Genomic DNA, 25,655 nt, shown 5'->3' with positions numbered 1-25,655 from the left:
CATACAACGGTACCCCCTCATATTCGATATTTTGAAAATTTTAGGGACATTATTTACCGGAGTTGTTTAAAATTTCGTATTTATAATTCGTAATGGGTACTACAGTCTATTACAGAAAATTGTCTATGCAGGTTCAGGTTTTCGTATAAGCCCCATATATCAGTACCTCCCTATATTCGGTATTTTGATGATTTTAGCTACATTATTTAGCGGATTTTTTTTCAAGTTTCGTATTTTAATATTCTAATGGCTTATGACAAAAGTTGCTTATGAAGGTCCACGTCTTCGTATAGACCTCAATATAACGGCTATAAGCGATATTTTTAAGATTTTGACAGAATTTTTAACGGATTTTATTATTTTTTTTTTTTTTTTTTGTTGAAAATTTCCAAATTTGTTCCAAATAGTGAAGGGTATTTAAAATTTATTGCTTTTTTACATGTTTATCCCAAGTTTGGATACCAAACTTTTTAATGTTAATATAACTTAATTACCATATATATGTATATGGAATCCTTTCTAGAGTTTGCTCACACTTTTCATTTCTTCGGCTATGACGTCACATCGCCATGGGGTGAGCCAACAAAAACGCATTGCATTTAATAAATAATTGTTGTAATTTTATATTTGTCTTCGTCTTTTTTTGGCTAATACATATCAATAATACTAATCTTAGGCTAGAGGACGCAAGTTGACACGCTTACGCATGCCATAACGTCCCGATGCAACGGGTGCACCTTCATTAGCACTGCGTCCCAACAGATTCCAGAAGGGACGCGGTGTTGTCGTCGTTGTGGGTGCATCTTTGCGTATGTAAATGCAATTAACGTTGCCGGTTTCGGCTTCATCATCAGTTTCGGTTACGGTTTGGGAGTAGATGTCGCCATTGTCACCGTTCTTCATGGTGTCGTTGGCAAATTGACGCTGGGAGTTGCGTTTGGTTTTTCTTCGGTTGCGGCGATTGTTCTTCTTTTTCGTTTTCTTTTTGTCACCCTTCACAGAGAGGCGGGTGGGCGTGGTATCGCTGGTGGTGGTGGGTGTGGTGTAGGATGTGGGTGAATATTCTGAGGTTGTTGTGGGTGAATGGACTACAGCCGTTGTCTTCTTCTTATTCTTCTTGTCCTTGTTGGAGCCTTTGACGCCAGTCTTCTTATTTTTGGATTTCTTATTCTTATTCTTGTTCTTCTTTTTGTTTTTATTTTTACTCTTGGTTTTCTTGTTCTTCTTTTTGCTGCTAGTCTTCTTCTTGGTGGAGGTCTTCTTTTTATTCGAGGTCTTCTTTTTGTTGGAAGTTTTCTTCTTTGTCGAGGTCTTCTTCTTTGTGATGGAGGTCTTCTTTTTCTTGGACTTGGTAGGTTTCTTTGTTCCGGTCCTGTTTATCGTGGTTTTCTTTTTGGTATCTTTCTCCTTGTTCTTGTTGCCAACGGATGTCTCCAGCTCCTCACGATTTGGTCTTCTCAATGGCCTTCTCTTATTGCCATTCCCTTGGGAAAGTTTATTTTTTTGATTCTTGTATTTGTTGCGGCGAATTGGCCGCCTATTGGCAATTTGATTCTTGCGGCGTTTCAGTCTATTTTTGTTGTTTTTATTTGGTCGTTTGATTGGCAAAAGATGAGATATATCATCATCGGCACCCGTGGACCAAATGGCTGTGGTGGTCACTGGACTTAGCTCCTCGTTGTAGTGGAAATCATCATCATCGTCATCATCACCCTCCAACTCGGCCAGATTAATAACATGGACACCATTGGCAACATGGCCAATTTGAGCTACTTGTATAGAATCGGAGGCGGCAGCCAGCTCTTTGTTATCATCCTCATCATCATCGTCTTCATCATCATCACTGCCGGGCTTGACTGGAACCAACTCGAAAACGGCATGGGTATTGGGATTAACTTTGGGTGGCTTAGCTGCTTCAATGATGACAGCACTATCTGTTTCGGTTTCATTGAGAATGGCTGCTGGGGCGGTGGCAGCAATGGCAGCTAACGATTGGCCTTCACTCTGCAATTGGCCAATAATTGGCACTTGTGGCACATGGACCAATTCAATTGTATCGGCTGCCTCCTCCACCAAACCGGTGTCATCCTCATCTTCATCATCGCCATCGTGACCCCTGTTATTGTTGTTGCTACCATTATTTATCAAGGCCGAGTCTCCATTGGCATCTGTTGCCAAAATAACAGTATCAGCCTTAACCACAACATGGGCCATGGCATTACCGTTACTGTCCAAATTCTCAAATTCCTCGTTATCTTCATCATCTTGCGAATTCTCTTCTGCCTCATCACCTTCATCTTCGGTTGGAGGTGAATAGAAGAGAACAGCATGTGGCTGCAACCCGGAGGCACCAGCATAGCCAACATTTTCTTGTGAATCATCTCCCTCTTCATCGTCATCATCTTCTTGGTCTCTAGCCTCGACAGGTATGACGGCAACTGTTGCCCTCTTACGACGCGTCACAACACATTGTGAACGACCACCATTCAATTGACGTCCTTGAATGGTGAATTTTTTCAATTCGTATTCATCACCATTTTCATCAACTTCCGTCCAGGATTCAGCTGAAATTGGAAGGGCAAAAATATTTCGAATTAGAAAAATCTGAATAAAATTTGACATTGAGGTCTGCAGCATAAATAAAAGGATGAGTCAACATGTCCCGAAAATATAGCGGGAATATCTGGTAGATATTTGAAAATGAACCAATTCAATAGGCGTCAGATTGTTCGTCTGCAGAAATCACCCTAGCTTCCAAAATAAATGAATTAGAGTAAAATGTGTATGCAGATATGTGTTTTTTCTGCAGGACTTTTGGTATTGAAAATGGGCTATATAGGTCCACGTTTTGGTATGACCCCCTATAACTGTACCGACAGATTTAAGTTATTTTGGCAGCTTTCGAAACAATATGTTTCCATTATGTAAAAAAACATCCTTGCATAAAACTCTCAACATAGGTTTAAGTTTTGAAATAGTACCCATATAACTGTACCTCCAAATATTCGTTATTTTGGGAATTTGTGGCACACCTTTAACGGGAAATAATTTGCAATTTCACGTTTTTGTAATGCCTCCATATAAAGATATCTTCCCATATCCGGAATTTTGACGATTTTGCCGACATCGGAATTGTTTCATATTTCGTATTTGAAGTTCTTAATAGGTACTTCAGTCTCTGAAAGAAAATTGTCTATGCAGATCCATTTTTTATTATAGCCCCCATATATCGGTACCTCCCTATATTCCGTATTTTGTTGATTTCAAATGCACTATTCACCGGAAATGTTTGAAATTTTGTATTTCAAGTTTCTAATGTGTACAACGGCATATGACAGAAAATTGTCAATGCAGGTACAGGTCTTCGTATGGCCCCTAAATATGCACCCCCCCCCCCCCCATTTTTTCGGCATTTAAATAATTTTAACAGAATTTTTAAGGGATTCTATTCATATCCCTCAGCCATATGGCTGAGAGGGTATATATCATTCGATAAGGCCAAAACGTGCCTCATCGAAATAATAGTTTAAAACCCTAGGTCTCTTTGGACCAAATCCGTTTCAGGACATTTTGGGTCAATCTAGGGGTATCTGTCCGTCCTTCTGTCTGGCTGATGCGCACGATAACTCTCGATGGAAGTATTCGATTTGATGCAAACTTGGTACATCGTAATATTATTGTCAAACTTAGATCGAGTTCGGAGATTTACAATATCGGTCCACTCCTTCTGTTACCTCCCCCACAAAAGGTCGAAATTTTAAAAAATATATTTTTTGCACATAAAGAGAAAGGATAATCCGATTTTGCTCCAAATTTGCAAATCGTAATATTGGCGTCAGTGCTAAGTCAGGTGTGAAAATGGACAATATCGGTGCACTCCATCAAGTACCTCCCCCACAAATGGTCAAAATTTTGAAAAATTACATCTCTCATAAAATGTTAATCCCAATATATACACATCCCAATATATATATTAACCCAAGATCTGGTATTAAGATGGAATATATCTTTCTTTCTGGTCGAAATTTTCAAAAAAAAATATTTGTTTACACAGAAAGAGAAACGATAATCCGATTTTGCTCTAACTTTGCAAATATTTGCGTCAGTGCTAGGTCAGGTGCGAAAATGGAAAATATCGGTCCACTCCATCAAGTACCTCCCTCACAAAGGGTAAAAATTTTGATTAATTATAACTCACATAAAATTTTAGGTAAGAATCTGATTGTCTTAAAAGTTCACACATCCCAACAATTTTATAAACTCAAGATCTGGTATTAAGACGGAATATATCGGCCCACTCCTTCTGATACCTCCCCACAAAAGGTCGAAATTTTGAATATCCATTAAGTTCATAAAACGCGATATTAACATACGATTCCACTTAGACTTGACTCATCTAAATATTTCTATCAACACAGGATCTGTTAAAAAGATGGTAGAGATCGGACCATTCCTCCTGTTACCTCCCCCACAAAGGGTCAAAGTTTTGAATAACCAAAACGTTTCTAAAATCCGAAAAAAGCATCATGTTCTCTTTATATCTCATACATTCCATTATTTCTACTAACACAAGATCTTCTGAGAAGATGGGATATATTGGTCCACTGCTTTTGATACCTCCCCCACAAAGGGTCAAAATTGTGAATATCCATGAAGCTCAGAAAAAGCGAAATCAACATCCTATTCCATTCCAGACTTGGTATATCTCAATATTTCCACCAAAACAAGATCTGTTATAAAGATGGTAGATATAGGACCATTTCTTTTGCTACTTGCCCCACATAGGGTTCAAGATTTTGCAAAAACGGAACGCTCAAAGAAAGCGAAATAAGCATCCAACTCTCTTCAAATTTCACACATACAAACATTTATGCTAACACAAGATCTGTTGTGAAAATGCTATATAATTGGGAACGCCCTCTGGTACCTCGCTCACAAAGGATGACAATTTTCAATACTTTTATCTGTCATAAATTGACGCAATATTTATATTATATTTATTTAGGGCCGATACAAAATAGACAATATTGGCCCATTCTTACAAAACCTGGCCAATAGAGGGTCAAGAGCTTGAATAATCATAACAAAAGTACAAATATTTTGAAATAATCGAACATTAGCTGAGAGTATACATCTGTCGGAATAACCGTCCAATACTTTTTTTACTTGTTTTATTTTAATTTTTTGTGAAAGTTAAAAGCAGATAGTTGTTGAAAAATATTTTTTTCTTCAAACTTTAACACCTTTTTATACCCTACAACACTATATGTTGGGGGTATTATAAGTTTGATTGGGCCAAAAATTTTGTAACACCTCGAAATAATGGTTTCCCACATAGGAAAGTATATATGGATCTTTCTATTTCGCCGAGCTGAGTCGATCTAGCTATATATGTCCGTCCGTCTGTCCATGTTAATTTGTAATCACTCTACAGGTCGTAATTATGGCCCGATCTTCATGAAATTTAAAATGAAGGTGGGGATATGGTCAGAATAGAACCCTATTGTTTTTGGAGATGATCGCATAATATTTAGGGGTTGAAATGGACCAAAAAACGGCAAAATTTCCTGATTTTGCAGTTGCTCTACAGGTCGCAATTATAAACCAATCGACGTGGAAGTTAGCATGGGGCTAGAGCTTAGGGCTGGGCAGAAGCCTTCCAATTTTCCAATTGGTTGTCGGATAATATTTAGTGGGTGAAAAAGACCATAACATTTGTGTTAAATAAAGTCAAATTTCCTATTAAACCGCGAATATTTTATAAACCCGGCGAAATCACAAATAGACGAATAGGTCAATTCTGACCGTTACGTAGATACCAATAGTAAATATATATCTGATATATATATATAGCGAAATATATGCAATGTATATATTCAAAGGAATAGTATGTTAGCTAGAATGGCTGGACCGATTTTGTCAATTCAGAGTGCCCTCTTGGCATAAAAGTATAAATAGAAACCTAAGGTCACGAAATTTCACATGAAGTTAGAGTTTAGGACAGCGGGTAGAATGGACCACTACTTTTGTGTGAAAAAAAAAAACAAAAATTTAAATTCTACCGAAACACTGAAAATAACTTACAGGCGATATCCATAATACACAAAAAGGCGAACTTCTCGCTTTTTTATGCTGATTTCGTTGACGAATATTGCCAATTATCGTAGATAAGCAAACCATATAGATGAGTCTGAATTTGGAGATACAGAGGGGCGTCTTGCTTTTGGAGATGATCGCAATGAACCAAAACAGAAAGAGTACTGGCATTTTGGATGACCATTGGATTATAATAAGACGTAAAATTGACCACAACAACTAACAGCACGACGGAGTGCGTAAATATTGGGCAAATGTCACTGGTCAAAATGCTAAGGGTAATATCTGGGTAGTGCTCCGTGACATAATTTCGAAATCTTCCAAAATTTTGACATGAGGGGGCTTCTAACATATTGTAGTGTTGTAGGGTATCACATGGTCAGCCCCGTACGACTATAGCCTTTGCTTACTTGTTTCTTTTATATTTTTACCCTCATCTAAAATGATAGACAAAATTGAAACAGAAGCAAAAGAGATCCCAATTACTACCATATGAGAGACAAAACAATGTCTTCTCTTGTTTTGTTCTCCTTTTCTTAAACGCTACCTACTATGTAAAGGGTATATAAAGGATAATCATTTTTACAGGACATGTCTTTGTATTATCTTAATGAGTTCAGCTTTACTACAGAAAAATGTCGTTTCCAATAGTTTACTTGGCCTGCAGCGTAATATAAGGGCTATTCCAAAACGTGTTCCGTTTTTTGTAAGCAATATAGATAAATTCGTTTCGAAGCTATATCTTGAATTAGTTGTATTCTGTGGTTGTTTTTATTGAAGGAAATTGCTTGACTGGCAATTCATAAATAAGCTTCACGGGCTCTCCGAAAACCATTCGGAGGCTCTACCAAAAAAGTATCAGAACAAAATGTTCTCCGTTTTGTAGTGTAGGATATTAAACTTATATTTAGATGTTTTTGTATTTTTCTCTTTTATGAGATTGATATTTTTAGAAATCTTCGATTATCGACGAAAGTTATTTTTTTTTATTTTGGAAAAATAAAATTCAATTGAAAAAATACATTTTCGATATTTTGAGAATTGCTGCACATATCTGTCAAATATACATTCCGCACTTCTAGACACTTTGACCGCATTTTCCTAAGGATTTTAGTAAAAACGAATATGGGTTATGAAGCACTATCAATGACAGCAAAAATATTCATGTTGGCGTGGTTGGAGGAAAAATTGTAGCCAGAATTATTTTGAAAATTTTGCAACATTTTCATTTTCTGTTGAGTACTAATCTTTGTCAATGATTTGATATTTTTCATCGTATGCACAATTAGATTCCACAGCATAGCTCTTTATTTCAAAATAATAATCTCATATTTGCCATAATATTTCCGCACAACACAGAAATTGTCCCAATTCAGTTCAGTTCAATATTCATATTAAATCGTCTCGAAATATTTATGATCGATTAATAATTTCAAAATTTTATTTAAAACATACATTTCACCAACACTATGGCCAGACACAAGGCCAGGAACAGCAATAAAAATTTCCTGCCCATCTTTTTTTATCCACCCGATTAAAACGGCGGCTCTAGAATGGATTTCTCAAAAAAATACAAAAAAACTTAGCCAAAAACGAATTGATCTTAACGCTTAAACTTAAAAAATAAACTAAACGGTGAACTAGCTGATGACCCATCTTTTATGGTTTCGTATGCCGGCTAGCCAGCCAGCCAGCCAGTCAGTTAGAGACAGCAGCAGCGACAAAGACAAAATCTCAAGAAAAAAACAAATCAACAAGACTTTTTTGCAAATATATTATTATTTTTTTTTTTATTAATTTCCATGACCCGAAACTAAAAAGAATCTCATCCACACAGATTTCATGTCTTAATGAGTTAATTCATTATGAGTGGCAACAACAACAACCAAAAATGTAAAATACCTACCAAACTTTCTTCTTCACAAGAATTTGAAAACGGGCTCTCCATCGATTTGCGTATCTTCTTGTTGGGTTAACCGCTACACAAAGGTTACGAACAGCAAAGACAACAACAACAACAAATTTGGCCAAAACAAAACTATTCATAGAAACTGGTTAAGATCATTTCATTCTAATCGGTTGCTGGTTAGTGTTGTTGGTGTTGTTATTGTGTAGCTCTACGGGCGAGAAAGCATTCACAGCCACTATTTTTAGTCATCGAAGAGCAGTTAAGGCGAGTGCCAACACCAACAACAACAATAGCCCAAGTTGGCATGGGTCAACCCAATACTGACTGGCTATCTATCTGACACCCTATGACACAGTTTTTATGTTTTTTCTTTTTTTTATTAAATTACAAAACGTTCTCGTGTCATTGTGCACAGTGGTTTGAATATGAATTGTTGCAAACCGGAAATTTTGCATAAAGTATAAAATCTTTACATATATTCTTGGGAAAACAGCATACTCGGCTCTATATGAATTTTCGAGATTGTCGTAGCCCAGACCGTTCTCGCAGCTCTCTTTGATTCATACTCTCAGCCACTGATCGTTTAATTGATAATACATCTTGGCTTGCGTTATGATTATTCAAACCGTTGACCCTTTCTGGGAGAGGTTCCAAAGGAGGGGGCCAATGTTGTCCATTTCGTATCGCACCTAAATAAATATGATATAAATATTGCGACTTGCCTGGTTTGGACTACATCGATTACTTCCCCACTTTATATGAAATATGTGATAATTTTAAGAAAAATGTGGGTGAGGTACCAGATATAATCGACCGAAGTATTCCATTTTCATATTTCATTTAATACAAATAAAAATTTAGGTTTGGGAAAAGTTGCAAAAAAATCGAATATTTATGTCCAATTTTATGCGAAATCATAAGTTTCATATTCATGTCTGATTGAGAGAAATATGTAGACACAGCAAGTTGTAAAGAATCTTCACAACAGATCTTGTGTTAGCAAAAAAGAGAGTTGGATACTTATTTGGCATTCTTTGGGCGTTTTGTTTTTTTATATCATGAACCCTATGTGGGGAGGTACCAGAAGCAATGGTCCGATCTCTACCATCTTTATAACAAAATAGCTGGCCCGGTCCGCGTTGCCGGCCAGTAGTTTTTGTCTATTATGCATATTTGTCAAATCATAATTATTCACAGATATGACTGATATAAGTGTTCCCGTACTGGTCGATTAAAAGTGTTTTAAAATACCTGTACCCATATTTAAGCCGTGGGCTTCAAAGGTGTGGATGTGCTATACAAATCTATTAAAAAGTATATATCAATCTTATCCCCATGTAAAGGATCGAATTAATTTTTAGTATGATAAAAATCGTAGCAAAATTTTCCAGTCAAATGAGCAGTAATTTGGAATTTGCTGTATTTTGTACACCTCATAATTGAGCGCTGAATGAATTAAGAATAGCCAAAGTTAAATAGAGACCAAATCAAAAATTTAACAGAACAACATAGCATGTCAAACTGAAAAAAATTTCGCGTGATTTAAATGAGTAAAAATAGTTTTATCCACCATATTATCATATAGATGTATATCCCAAATCTACGTTTCCAACCAATATTTTCTTGAGAGTTACAAATTCAATAGAATACAAAATTTTCTTTTCTGACCCCACATTATATGTGAAAGTGGACTTGGGGATACTCCAATGTGGGAACTTTACTTAAATAAATTCCTATGTGGCAATTATCTGTATGATGGTTCCCTAACCCCATAGAGACAAAGATGCCAAATAAGGGCCAAGCAATGAAAAAAGTGGCCAAGACCCCAAAAATAGCTTAAATCATATGATGATTATATAAATATGAAATTGGGATGTACCCTTATCGTGAGTTATGATCGATATCATGACCTGCAAAAGTGATTTAAGGTATCTTGAATGTTTGTGAAGAATTTCTGGAAGGATGGAAATCCTTTTCTTACTAAGAGTCTCATTCGCTCTACTATTTTCCGTCCTTTATATTTGGTATTTTACTGATTGTACTCCCAAAGAATTTTGCATTTTGAGCTCTCATTGGACGGATTATTGTCACATGAAAGAACCACGATGTCGGCCATATAGTTGAAAGGTAGATGTCAGTTAACATCGTATTTCGCACTTATTTCAGTTTTTTGTTGAAAAATTGTATATAGTGAAAAATTATTCTTTATTTTGTTCACAAAAAAATCCACTGAATTCAATATGATAATACAAATTAAAAAAAAAAAAAAAATGCAAAAGAAGAATAACAAATTGAAAAAATCTTCAACTTGTTCGGTGATTTATTACAGCAAATGTTTAAAGACCCTTACTATTATTTTAAAATTAGATTCCACTGAAAATCTTTTCGATTTTTTTCCCGATTTGAGAATTTTTGCAATGAGATCTCTTTTTCGTGATTTTTTAGTGAATTTGAAAAAGTAATTATCTTTTAATTAATAATTATCTTTCTTTTGGTGTGACCGCGTTAAATTATTTCGATATCATCTATTCCGTTTCGCCACCATATAATTCGGTATTACACTTCCATGTAACCCGCCATCAATTTCAGTTCTCAAGAAATCAAGTCAATTAAATAAACTGGTTTTAATATTCGAATTCAAAAATAAAATATAAAAAACACTACAAATGTACATTAGAAAAAAGCCAGGCAAAATAGAAAAAAATCATGCAAAATAAAACATTACTATTGTACATTTGAAAAGTCAAAATGAAAATGTTAATATATCACATTTTTACGCGATTTTTTTGGATATTATCCTTTTCGGAGAGGAGACAACTCCGAATTTGTGTGGATCGTTAAAATCAGTCCAGCGGTTCTTAAGTTATAAGCGTAGTAACTAACACAACTTACATTTATATATATAGATTTTGAGTTGATGAAAATATTGATACTGGTACATGTCGGGAATGGAATCAGATGTTAATGTCGCGTTATTTGAGTTTCTGAATATTCAATATTTTGATGAAAAGGTGGGGTGGTAAGTACCTGAAAGAGTACGCCGATGTACACAATTTTCACAGCAGATTTAGTGTTAGTAAAAATAATGGGACGTGCGAAATATGAAGAGAAACTGATGCTTATTTCAGATTTTTATACCCTCAGCCATATGGCTACAGAGGGTATAGATCATTTGATACGGCCAAAACGTGCCTAGTCGAAATAACGGTTTTAGACCCTAGGTCTCTTTGGACCAAATCCGTTTAGGACATTTGGAGTCCATCTAGCGATGTCCCTCCGCCCGTCTGTCTGTCTGGCTGGTGCGCACGATAACTCTCGAAGAGAGTATCCGATTTGATCCAAAGTTGGTACGTCGTAATATTATTGTCAAACTTAGATCGAGTTCGGAGATGGGCACTATCGGTCTACTCCTTCTGGTACCTCCCACACAAAATGTCAAAATTTAAAAAAAAAAATAATTTATTACACAGAAAGGATAAACCGATTTTGCTCCAACTTTGCGAATTCTAATATTTTCATTAGTGCTATGTCAGGTCCTCAAGTATCTTCCCCTCAAAGGGTCAAAATTTTGAATAATTACATCTCTTATAAAATGTGATGAAAGAGTCCGATTCTCTTCAAATTTCACAAATCCCAATAATTTTATTAACTCAAGGTCGAGATCGGAGATGGGCACTATCGGTCCACTCCTTCTGGTACCTCCCACACAAAATGTCAAAATTTTCAAGAAAATAATTTATTGCACAGAAGGAGAAAGGATAATTCGATTTAGCTCTAACTAACTCTAACTCTGCTAATCTTAATATTTCCATCAGTGCTAGGTCAGGTACAAAAATGGATAATATCGGTCCACTCCAACTGGTACCTCCCCCACAAAGGGTCAAAATTTTGAATAATTACAACTCTTATTAAATCTAATGTAAGAGTCCGATTGTCTTAGAAATTCACACATCCCAATAATTTCATTAACCCAAGGTCTGGTGTGAAAATGGATTTTATCGGTCCACTCCTTCTGGTACCTCCCCCACAAAGGTCGAAATTTTCAAAAAATATTTTTTGCACAGAATGAGAAATGATAATCCGATTTTGCTCCTCCTCCTCCTCCTCCTCTACACAAGTTTCAAAATTTTGGATATTTATAATTTTCAGCCTTAAATAAAAAGCGAAAGTAATATCCGATTACGTTCAACACTTCCTATATCTCAATATTTCCATCAACACAAGATCTGTTATAAAGATGGTAAAGATCGGACCATTCTTATTTGCTACCTGCCCATAGAGTTCAAGATTATGAAAAACAAAACGACCAAAGAAAGCGAAATAACTATTCAACACTCTTCAAATTTCACACATACAAAACATTTTTGCTAATACAAAATCTGTTGTGTGGATGATATATATCTGTGAACCCCTTCTGGTAACTCACTCACAAAGAATCACAATATTCAACACTTTTATCAATATTGGTACATTCTTTCGGAACCTACTCCATAAGGGGTTAAATATTTATAAACGTTTTGATTATTCAAAACTTTGGCCATTTGTGGGGGAGGTACCAGAAGGAATGGAGCGATCTCTTTTGTTTTTATAACAAATCTTGAGTTGATAAAAATATTGAGATGTACCAATCTGGAATGGAATCAGATGTTGATTTAGCGTTTTTTGAGCTTCAGAGTATTCAAAATTTAAACCCTTTAAAGCGTGGACCGATATATGCCTTCTACACACCAGAATCTGGGTTAATAAAAATATTGTGATGTGTGTAATTTGAACAGAACTGAATGAGTCTTTCGGATTTAATGATGATTTTGGTCATTCAAAATGCTGACCATTTGTGGGGGAGGTACCAGAAGGAGTGGACAGATATATTCCATCTTCACACCAGACCTTGAATTAATAAAAATATTGTGATGTGTGTAATTTGAAGGCAATCAAGTATCCGATTGTCCGACATCACATTATATAATAGTTCTAATTATTCGAAATGTTGACCCTTTGTGGGGGAGGTACTTGATGGAGTGGACCGCACCTGTTCTAGCACTGATGCAAATACTTGGATTCGAAAATTTGGGGCAAAATCGGAAAATCTTTTCCCTTTCTGTGCAGTAAATTATTTTCTTTGAGAATGTTGACATTTTGTGGGGGAGGTACCAGAAGGAATGTTTCGATATTGCCCATCTCCGAACTCGATCTAAGTTTGACAATAATATTACGATGTACCAAGTTTGGATCAAATCAGATACTTCCTTCGAGAGTTATCGTGCGCACCAGACAGACAGACAGACGAACGGACATCGCAAGATCGACTCCAAATGTCCTGAAACGGATTTGATCCAAAGATACCTAGGGTCCAAGACCGTTATTTCGATGAGTCACGTTTTGGTCGTATCAAATGATATATACACTCTCTAGCACGATAGCTAAAGGTATTATCAAGGAGGGGAAAAACAGTAGTCGTTGCTTCTACTGTTTTTCTCTTCCAGGGCATTTTGTGTACAAAAGCAACAAGGCTTTGCTTTTTCGGTACAGATTAGTGACTATGCTTTTGGTTTTGTTTCGTTTGCTGCTGTGATTTGAGAAAATTAACATAACTAGAATTCTAACAACGGTATGACAAAAACTAAAAGAATGTTCGACAAGGGGAAAACCGCTTGTTTTCGGACGATTTTTGCTCCCACTCTGAAACGAACAAATCATGCTCGCCTTATTCGCTCCCGCACTTTCAGCGAGTTTCACTCTTTACTCGAACGAGTTTTTTGGAGGTCTGGTTGTGAATTCGAGATAATAATAACAACATTTGATGAGTTGTGTCCGAAAAGATGAGAGGAGAGACTTTATGGGAGAGTAATGGCACTTTGTCAAACAACGGCTGACATTAGCAAAGAGAGAACATTTTTAGTTTGTTTGACGATGATACAAATCAAAAGGTTAAGACCCGACAAAGTATATATATTCTTGATCAGTATAACCTTTTATGCCGATTTAGCGATGTCCATCTGTCTGTCCGTCTCCGTCTGTGGAAATCTCTTTAGCTTCCGAAGGAAATAATGTAGGTTGATAACATTTTTTTCAGATGTATTTTTGGTCCGTAAAACTTATATATAGCCGACACATAACTGTACTGCCAGATTTTAAGTGTTTTGGTTAAACCCAAATTCGCTGAAAATTGGCAGTCTGTGTTCTCAGTATGTTGGAAAGCTCTTTGCATCGAACTGTCTATATAATTTCAAGTTTTGGTATAGTCCTCGTAATTTGTGTAAATTTGGATTTTTTTTCAAATTTGGTATTTTGAGTTCGTAATTAGTACCACCTCCCATGGTAGAAAATTGCCTTTATAGATCCCTCGTATAGCCCTATATAACCGTACCGAGACATATTCAGTATATGGATGATCTATATGACATTTTTACTGGAATTATTGCAATTTTGGTAATTTGAGTAAGTACTAGCTTCCACTTCCCATATCAAAAAACTACTTATATAATGGTACCTTCCGATATTTGGTATTTTCCCTATTTTCGCCACATTACTTCGCAATGAGCCTTCTCTGAAATAACTGACTGACTGTAAGTCTTGAAATTTTGCACGAGATTTAGTGGTGTGTGATGAGACTGAGTTTTTGAAAATTCGTATTGAAAGGGTACGAAAAGTACTTAAATGTACTGAAAATGAAATACTTTGTGTTGGACAAACGGAATGAATTCTGAGATTTAGAATGAGATGGATTGTAAGTTAGATATACAAAAGGGTTTTAGAAAATTCTTTAAGGTTACGAAAAGTTCTGAAATGGCACCATTTGATAAAAATTGAACGAATAGCTCTATCTTTGAAATTTGGTATGAGAATCAAGATTGGAAAGTAAGTTTGAAATATGAAGGTGGTTTTTGAAATGTGTACTAAGTGTACTGTACCAAAGGGTATTATTGGTTTTGGTAATGGCATCCCTGTTGGTGGTAGGTTTGAGAATTAAAGTTGGTTTTAGAAATGTGTACAAGAAGCGCATAAAAAGTACTAAATAGTACTATATTTGGTACAATTTGATATTGGATGAAGAGAAAGAGCTTGAAATCTGATATTTGGTATTAGAGTCGTTGTTCACATGTAGCCTAGACATATGGAGGAGGTTCCAGAAATGTGTACTATAATTGTACAAAAAGTACTAAGTGGTACAATATTTGTTATGGGCTGAAGGTATAGGGATAAAATTGATTGATGGTTACTGTTGGTTTCTAGGATATATATATGGAGACGCTGAAATAGTTTTGGGCAGGCATTAAAGTTATGTTAACGTAAGCGAACTCGAACTGCCTCAACGCATGTCGGTATTTGTAGTTCTGTCTTTAACTCCGTGGCTGGCTTGAACAGTTCCTTTCCACTGTGGCGAACCAATCGCTTCATCAACAATTGTAACATTACGGGCTTTCGTCCACATTTTTCATCTTTTTTATACCCTCCACCTTAGTATGCAGGGTATATTAAGTTTTTGATTCCGTTTGTAACACCTCGAAACATACATGTTAGACCCCACAATGTATATATGTATATTCTTGATCAGCATAAAATTCTATGTCGATTTAGCGATTTCCGTCTGTCTGTCCGTCAGTGGAAATCACCCTAGATTCCGAACGAAATGAAGTAGGCTGATAAAATTGTACTCAAATGTGTATTATGTCTGCAGGACTTTTGGTATGAAAAATGGGCCATGTAGGTCCATGTTTTGGTATAGCCCCCCTATAATGGTACCTCCCGATATTCGGTATTTTGATGATTTTAGCAAATTTATTCACCGAAATTGTTTCAAATTTGTAATTTGAAGTTCATAATGTACAGGTCCACGTCTTCGTAAAGCCCACATATAACGGTACCTCCCGATATTCGGTATTTTAATGATTTTAGGGACATTTTTTACCAGAATTGTTTCAAATTTGATATTTGAAGTTCGTAATGAATACTATAGCCTACGACAGAAAATTGTCTGTACAGGTTCACGTCTTCGTATAGCCCCAATATAACGTTACCTCCCTATATTCGAAATTTTGATGATTTTAGCTACATTATTCACCGAATTTTTTTCTTCACATTTCGCATTTGAATATTGTAATGGTTTATGACAAAAGTTGCTTATGCAGATCCACGTCCTAGTTTAAATCCTAATATGACAGCTTCATTTGATATTTTAAGATTTTAAGAGAAATTTTAACGGATTTTATTTATTTTTTTTTTTTTTTGGAAAATTGCTAAAATCGTTCTAAATGGTGAAGGATATTCACAGATCGGCCCGGCCGACCATACTGTTTTCTTACTTGCTTACGAATATAATGGCATTGCGTATCATTTTGTTAGAGCAGCCCAAAAAAATTTCCTATTTCAGCATAAGTTTTTCCTTCTAAAATAATTTATTTAATGATGTTGCAGCATCTCTGCGATTCGTGTGTTACCCTTATATAGCAGAAATATTTGTAACAAATAGACATTTATATTGGGCATTTGCTTGAATTAAATCTTACCAACTGCAATCGTTATGGGTTGTGTGTAATGGCTTTAGTACTTTTCGGATCCTTTTAGATACTATTTACTTCTTTTTATTACCATTTTGTATAACTTTCCAAAAAAGCCTTTGTCCCACGCCAACGCACCAATACCGAGCTACCTTCAGAATTGCAAAACCCCACAATTGTTTTAAATCTCTTCTCAGCTTAAATAAAAATTTGTTAAGATTGCTCTAGGTCTGTCATCGGTTTAGATTATTTCCGGAGCATAAATGAGCACTACTTTTTGAAGAGATTTTAAATATAGTTTACATTTTTTTTCTTGGAACCACTGTTTCCCCTCATAAAAATAGGTTAATAATATGTCAGAATATCTGTATGTATTTGTTCGGTTCTCAGCATCGCACAAACAATAAGTCGGCCCTTCCGGAATATTGGACATAATTGGCTGCTGATCATTTGTCTATGTTGTTTGTTTGTTTATCTATTTTCTCTGACCCTTTTGTCTATGTAAATTATGGTGATAATGCCTGAGGAATTTTGTTTGGAAACAAATGTAATAACAGCTTGTGTAAAGTACCGCAAGCGGTGCGATTTTTTTTTCTCTCCAAACGAGGAGAAGATGGAACTTTTACTGATATCATTATAGATCTTTTTTTTGTATTATGTCTATGTTTTTCATTTTTTTTTAAGAAATGGAAATTTTCGCTTTCATTCATCGATAACTATCTTATTCGTATGTGAAATGTTCAAAAAAAAATCTTCGGATAATAATTTAATTAGATTACCGTTGAGATAGACAAGGTGACTAATGAAGGTGTTTCTAAGAAATTCAATAGAAGAAACGGGGAAAGTGTTCGAAGTATCTAGAGTTAACTATGAGTAAAGAGTAAAAGTAAATGTGGATTTAATACCGAACTGTTCCTTCTCTTCGTTAGCCATAATAAAACATAACGTTCACTCCTAGTAAAAGTTAAAGGAACTAGTTCCGTCCAGTTCATTAGCATGAGTTCGAAGGAAGTAATGAAACATACCTTTTTTAACCCATAATTCTGAAACAACTCTATATGCTCTCTTTCGGTTTATCAAATTCAGGTTTGTAAAATATTGCTTGCCACAGGATATTATGATACCGCCTTATGTGGTAATGTGGTGGGGATCCACCACAGGCGGACTGTTTTGCTCAAGGTCGAACCAAACCGACAAACATTGCATACACCGATGACAAGAGTGGATGCCCCACCCACACTTAGTCCATCCAACCTTGACTCTTAAAGTCCAATATCTTCAATTTTTTTTAATTTTCGCATACACTTACCACAAAATTTACTTCCTATATCCCTCACGAATTAATACATAATTGTACTCTTTAAAAACAGTCAAACATAAAATATTTTTTAATCTTATCGTTATTTCAGGTCTAAAGCCTTTTGACTAAATTTTTTAAACCAAAAACAAGTAAAGAATTTCCTAAAGTCGGGCGGAGCCGATTTTATGATAGTTGAGCTTCACATAACAATTAAAAGTTTTCATGGAAGAATTCAATCATACACCCTATGATTATAATTATAATTTAAAATTCAAAGGAATAAAAATGTACCGAAGCATTTGTATCTTCTAAATTCGGACTTATATTGCCCATTTGATGCAAAAATAATTTGAAATCAGATAAAGATATATATGTGAGCTATATCCAAATCTGAACCGATCTCGATAAAGTTTGGCAAAGATATTTCTGAGCTGTATTTAATATATTTCCCTGAATATCTTTGTTACGGAGTGCATATTACGGCTGTAGGTAAGAAATACAACAAATCGGATGAACAATATATATGGGAGCTATAGCTATATCTGAACCGATCATCACCCAATTTGGCATACTACCTTCTAGCCTTCGGTCGTATGTGCCAAATTCCATCCCATTTGGGCAAATACTAGACGTTTGGTGCACAATAAATGGTAAATCGGATGAAGTTATATATGGGAGCTATATCCAAATCTGAACCGATCTCGATAAAATTTAGCAAAGGTATTTCTGAGCTGTATTTGATATATTTCCCTAAATATTGTTGTTGCAGAGTGTATATTACGGCTGCGGAGGACAAAAATAACAAATCGAATGAACAATATATATGGGAGCTATAGCTATATCTGAACCGATTAAATTCGGCATACTTATTTTCAGGCCTAATTTGGTTGTATCTGCAAAATTCCATACAATTCGGGCTGATACTACACGTTTGGTGCACAATAAAAGCAAATCGGACGAAGATATATATGGGAGCTATATCTAAATGTTGACCGATTATCTCCAATTTCATTAGGGTTCGTTCTTGGGCCAAACAAATGATCTGTGCAATATTTCATCTGGATAGGGCAATAAATGCGAACTGTACTTTGTTTACAAAAATACATAGACAGACGGACAGACGAACGGACGGACATGCATAATTCGACTCAAAAAGTGATTCTATGCAGATCATCAAAAGGAACTATGGGTCTATCTCGTTTCCTTTTGCCTGTTACAAACAAATGCACAAAGACATATTTCTCTGACAACCTTGTAGTTTATGGTATAAAAATACCGCCTTATGTGGTACTGTGGTGGGGATCCACCTAACTCAGTGGGGCTTAGCTCAGAGTCGACCCCAACCCTGACACCATAAGTCCAAGAAGCCTAAAAATAAGAAACAGAACATAATACAAAAACTTCAAAACAAACACAATTTCAAACACTAAATACACCGATGAATAGGGGTGTTTGGTGGTAGTCACATCCGCACATAGCCCATCCAACCTTGACTCTTTAAGTCCAATATCTTCAATTTTAAGGATTTCCACATAGACTTTCCTCAAAATTTACTCCCTATATCCCTCATGATAATTGTACTCTTTAAAAAACTATCAGACATAAAACCTTTTTTAATCTTTATTTTTTATTTCAGGACTAAAAATTTTGATCACATTTTTTTATACCAAAAAAAAACTAACCCCCAAAAAGTTAAATTCAGGTTGAGTCATTTTTCAGATCACGTAAATAGCGTTTATCAATATGAATGTTTATGCCAACCTGGGCCACTATATTTAAGACCTGCCTAATAGAACACTGTTAGCGGATTTTGAGACAGTAAACCAGTAAACGAATTCTTAAAGTCGGGCGGGCCGACTTTATGATACCAACACCACTTTGTATATTTAGTTAAGCTTCACATAACAAATAAAAGTTTTTATGGGGAATTTGTGAGAATTAAATCATACCAACTATGATTAAAGTTATAATTTTAAGTCCAAAGGAGCTAATATATAAGCAGAATATGCCGAGACATTTGTGACTTTTCAATTCGGCCTTGTATTTCCCATTTGGTGCAAAATTAACTCGAAATCGGATAAAGATATATGTTGGATCTATATCCAAATCTGAACCGATCTCGATAAAATTTGGCAATGGTTTGTTGAGTTTTATTTGATATACAGGGTGTGATTAAAAAAAATTGCAACAAAGTCAAACGCCATAATTTTCATTTTTTTTTAATTTTATTGAATAAATAGTCGTGTTAGAATGTCCAAGATCTGCGACCAAAATTTTTGTGTGCCGAAGGCTTTAATACACCCGCCAGAATATTTTCGCGATAATATTCGGCATATATTCTAATTCCAGAGTAGATTAATACGAGCGGAGAGTGACCATCGGCTTTTATTGTGGCCCACACCATCACCATGGCCGGCGCTTGAGTTTTGGTGGCCAACCGAAGGTGCCACCAAAACCAACTGACCTCTTTGACAAAGAAACACGATTATTTTGTTTGTTTACATTCTGCTGGACAACGAATGTTTTCGCATCGGAGATCACTAAATTCGACAGTTCAACACTTTCTGTTAAGCGAAGCAACTCTTTACCTCTTTTGAGTCTATTTTCTTTCTGTTGCGGTGTAAGTTCTTACACTTTATGGCATTTCAATTGCTTTACCCCGAGCTTATTTTTCAATATTTTACGAATGGAATATTACGATATGTTCAGTTCACGAGCCATTTTTCGACCACTGCGGCGCGGGTTTCGATCAAGTCGCTTCTTTACTTTTCGAACCATTTCTGCTGTTGTTGCTGTTTTCTTCCGTCTACTTCCTTGACGTCGGGCTACGCTATCAGTATCACCGGTAACGAGAGACAAAATATTTATTCACATTTAAATGCTGGAGTGCTCTAACGATAGCCACTTGTGGTTATTCAGCCAAATATAAAAAAATCGCACTATCACGCTTGAATTTCATCACGAATAACTTTTTTCTGGAAAGTTCTCACCAAAATGCTTTTGTGCGCTTGTAAACAGTATAATGAACTGTCACTGGAATAATTTAAACATATGTCGGATGAGTGGCTTTGAAATGACAGCAGTCTGAAGTGGATTGCAGTTTTTTCATCTCACCCTGTGTAGTATATAGACTGGTTTGCTGCTGCCAAACTGTAGTAAGTGACTTTCGGAATAATTTTCGGTCTTCCGACTACTACAACGTTAACTGGGAATACTTTTTGATCTGGTTCTCGTTAAGATGAGTGGCCGGTATTTCAGGAGTAGCCACTGGAACTTCGGCTCGTGATTCATCTTGAACCGTCCGTATATATGGCTAGACCAGAGGAGGACCACAATAACCTCAAGAGTCTTTTTACGGTTTCGTAATGTCAATGACATTGAAATCGAAAAAGGTGATATTCCGATCTGTGGGATTCGTGCATGCTCAAATCGCAAAAAGTGTAATTCTCCCGCATCCGTAATCTCAGCGCACTCCTTGCTGCTCGAAACTGAGCCAATAGCAGCAATGGCTGGGTATTTAGCTTCTTGTTCAACGTAGATTGAGGAGAGCTCTTTGGAGCTCCGGTAATATAAAACGTCCAAGCGGGGAAAAATTCTTCAAAACTAAAACTGTTGGAAACTTTTCCACATCTTTATTCCTTCACCAAACTTAAATGTTATCTCTTTTTGTTATTCTTTTCCGTCTCCCTTTTAACCACTTTTTGTGGATGAGATGTAACTACAATAAACGAATTTAGATTCTCTAAACTAAGGTTTGAAAGAAATTCGAAAGAAAAGAAATGATGCTGCGAAACTAAAGAACTTCATTTTTATTGCGTTTGTATTTCAAAAAATTATTTAATACCGATATTTTGTGTGGGGTGAAATATTCAAAAATATTCCTATCGAATATTTTGTTTTATTTATGTTTTATGAGATGTTCAATAGCCCATCTGAATATTCATAATCAAACAATCATGACAATTTCAAAACAGCCGTACAAATTCAAAGTTTTTAAGGTCAGAATAGCTTGAAAGAAAGATAATGCTCTGCAAATATTCTTAACTGGTGTAAGATTTATTAACACTCGGAAAATATTCTGAAAAGAAAAAAGCAATTTTTTGTACTACAGACATTTTATATGAGCTTGTCATTTGGAAGCCACTAGTGACATTGTCAATAGTAAGTCAGTAGTTCTTAGGGTGGCTTGTGGAGATATTGCAACTAGTGAGTCAGTAGTCCATGAGAGGTCATGTGGAAATATTGAAACCAGGAAGTCAGTAGTCCATAAGGGTAATTATTTTACGTATTAATAGAGTGCTGTCAATAGTGATCCTAGACTGGAACTATCACCTTGGAACCAGATTTGCATTACTTCGGGTGTAGTTCAGTTACTGCCTTTTTGCGATTAAGGCTTCGGTTATGTTGATTGCAGACATTCAGTTTTATGCTCCAGCATTGCGTGGTTGAAAGTGCAATACTTCATCCCTGTACTTTTATTACTCATCATTTTTTTGAAAAGATCCCCAATTGTCATTGGACATTGTATACCGTAGATATCTTTAAAGTCTTCTCACTTTCTGCATTTAAAAAGTGTGTGTTCAACATCGTTTTCAGATTCACGACATATTTTACAAAAAAAACACGGCTTGGATCGAAATCCACATCGCCATGATTTCGTTTTAACTAAGGATATAGATATATATATATATATATATATATATATATATATATATATATATATATATATATATATATATATATATATATATATATATATATATATATACAGGGTTGCCCATATTCGACGGACCCATCTGGCAACGCCATAACTTTTGACAGAGATGTCACATCGCTTAATGACATACCGCGGTTGAAGCGACAGTCCAAGCAGATTTTTACCATGAAATTTACATTCAACAGAAGAAGTCAATTGTGAAAACTCAACGTGCTTTTAAAACATTAAAAAATGTGAGAAGTGCCCCTTCTAAGAACACCATTAAGCGTTTATACGAAAAATTTTCGACTGGTAAGGCTCTTTCTAATCCGAAGAGGCCATATAAAAGTCGACCAAGGCGATCGGCCGAGAATATCGCTGCCGTACGAGCCTGTGTTGAGAGGTCCCCAAGAACATCCCAAAAACGCCGTTCTCAGCAGTTGGGCATGGCTCGGTCCACTTTACAATGGATTATTCGCATTGATTTGCATTTGTTCCCGTACAAAATTCAATTTACGCAAAGTATGTTGCCTGCGGACAAGCCTCGTTGATTGGAATGGGCCCAAAGAGTCATCGAAATGGCCGAAAAAAACATGGGTCCGTCGAATATGGGCAACCATGTATATATATATGAGATAAGTGTGTAAACCGGGATCTATCAATAAAGGACACCACGTCTTTGAGTGGTTGTAAGACACTAAATTGATTTATTAAAAATGTTTCTTAAGAACTACTTATGATAATATGACCTAACCTAACTTAGCAGTAAGTGTAAAAGGGGGAGAGAGAGATAGATACCAACTGTTCATATGCCTATGCACCATTCCACCATAAATCTTAGTAACTCATCGACATAATAATTTAAGATCCTACAAAGTATTTATTCTTGATCAGCGTAAAAATCTAAGAAGATTTAGCCCTGTCCGTCCGTCTCTTGTAATCACGCTAGAGTCATATCGGCCCACAATTTCATATAGCCCCCATATAACGGTACACCCGATATTCGGTATTTTTATGATTTTAGCGACATTATTCACCGAAATTTTTTCTAATTTCATATTTGAAGTTTCTAATGGGTACTACAGCCTGTGACAGAAAATTGTCTATACAGGTCCAGGTCATCGTTATTATTCCGTTTTTTTTGATGATTTTACCGGTTTTTTCAAGTTTCGTGTTTGAATATTGTAATGGCCTATGACAAAAGTTACCTATGCTGGTCCAGTTCTTCGTACAGACCCCAATATAACGGATATATTCGGAATTTCTAAGATATTAACAGAATTTTTAGCGGATGTTATTTTTTTGAAAATTTTAAATTAGCTGCCGAAGTTACCATGATAACTGAACTTTTCATTCAGATAGAAATCCAGGTCGCCATAATTTCGGTTTAATCAAAGCTTTGTATACGGGATAAGTTAATAAGTGCATCTGTCTTTTTAGAAGTTAACCCATGAATTCTGCAATTTGTCTACTAATATGTTTCTTGCTTGTTATACCCTCCATCATTCTATGGAGGGTATATTAGATTTGTCATTCCGTTTGTAACTCCTCGAAATATTCATTATAGCCCCTTCAAAGTATATATATTCTGGATCAGTGTAAAATTCTAAGACGATCTTGCGATGTCCGTCTGTCTTTCGAATGAATTGAGATAGAAGGCTAAAATTTTGCATACATGCATAGTTTACCAGAAGGCAGGTTAAGTTCGTAAATGGGTCATGTCGGTCCACGGTTTTGTATAGACCTTATATAACGGTATCTTCCGATATTCGATATTTTCATGATTTTAGCGACATTATTTACCGGAATTATTTCTGATTTGAAGTTTATAACGGGTACCACAACCTATGGCAAAAAAATCCGTGTGTAGGTCCATGATTTTTGCGAAATTGTAACAAATTCCGTATTTAGTAATCTATAGTACAGCCCATGTCAAAAAAATTTCGTATGCAGCTTCACGTTTTCGTATATCCTCCATATAACGGTACCTCCCGATATTCGATATTTTACTGGTTTCAGCGACATTATTCACTGGAAATATTTCAAATTTCGTATTTGAAGTTCGTTATGCGTACTACAACCTATGACAAAAAATTGTGTAAGCAGGTTCACGTAGTCGTATAGTCCCCATATAACGGTTTTCATTTAAGTGGTAATTTCCGGACTTTTTATACCCTACACCACATAGTGGTAAGGGTATTATGTCTTTGTGCATTTGTTTGTAACATGAAGAAGGAAGCGAGATAGACCCATAGTTACTTTTGAGGATCTCCATAGAATCACTTTCTGAGTTGATTTATGCATGTCAGTCCGTCTGTCCGTCCGTCCGTCCGTCCGTCCGTCCGCCTGTCCATGTATTCTTGTGAACAAAATGCAGGTCGCATTTATTATCCGATTGAGATGAAATTTTGCACATATCATTTGTTTGGCCCAAGGACGAACCCTATTGAAATTGGAGATAATCGGTAAAAATTTAGATATATCTTCGTCCGATTTGCCTTTTATTGTGCACCAAACGTGTAATATCAGTCCGAATATTATAGAATTTTGCACATACAACCAGATTAGGCCTAAAAATAAGTATGCCAAATTTGATCGAAATCGGTTCAGATATAGCTATAGCTCCCATATATATTGTTCATCCGATTAGTTATTTTTGTCCTCCGCAGCGGTAATATGCACTCTGTAAAAACAATATTTGAGGAAATATATCAAATACAGCTCAGAAATACCTTTGCTAAATTTTATCGAGATCGGTTCAGATTTGGATATAGCTCCCATATATAACTTCGTCCGATTTACCTTTTATTGTGCACCAAACGTCTAATATTTGGGATGAAATTTGGTACTTACGACCGAATTGAGTCTAGAAGCTAGTATGTCAAATTTGGTGAAGATCGGTTCAGATATAGCTATAGCTCCTATATATATTGTTCATCCGATTTGTAGTATTTGTTACCCACAGCCGAAATATGCACTCCGTAACAACGATATTCAGGGGAATATATCAAATTAGGCCTGAAAATAAGTATGCCACATATGATCGAAATCGGTTCAGATATAGCTATAGCTCCCATATATATGGTTATATATATCTTTATCCGATTTTAAATTAATTTAGCACCAAATGGGCAATACAAGTCCGAATTTAAAAGA

General features: G+C 35.8%; 1 protein-coding gene across 1 annotated transcript; it reads right to left on the bottom strand.

The window, feature by feature from the left end:
• Window positions 1–598: 598 nt before the first annotated feature.
• On the bottom strand, window positions 599–2,583 carry LOC101895023 (probable WRKY transcription factor protein 1; the record flags this gene model as incomplete). The annotated part of the gene is made up of 1 exon (XM_020035522.2): window positions 599–2,583. A coding segment is annotated over one exon (1,911 nt), but the record flags the coding sequence as incomplete, so codon positions are not given.
• Window positions 2,584–25,655: the final 23,072 nt, after the last annotated feature.

Source organism: Musca domestica, unplaced genomic scaffold (genome assembly GCF_030504385.1).
Source record: "Musca domestica strain aabys unplaced genomic scaffold, Musca_domestica.polishedcontigs.V.1.1 22, whole genome shotgun sequence".
Classification (NCBI taxonomy): domain Eukaryota; kingdom Metazoa; phylum Arthropoda; class Insecta; order Diptera; family Muscidae; genus Musca; species Musca domestica.
The sequence above is the reverse complement of the archived record's forward strand: the minus strand, read 5'-3'. Positions and strand labels throughout refer to the sequence as shown.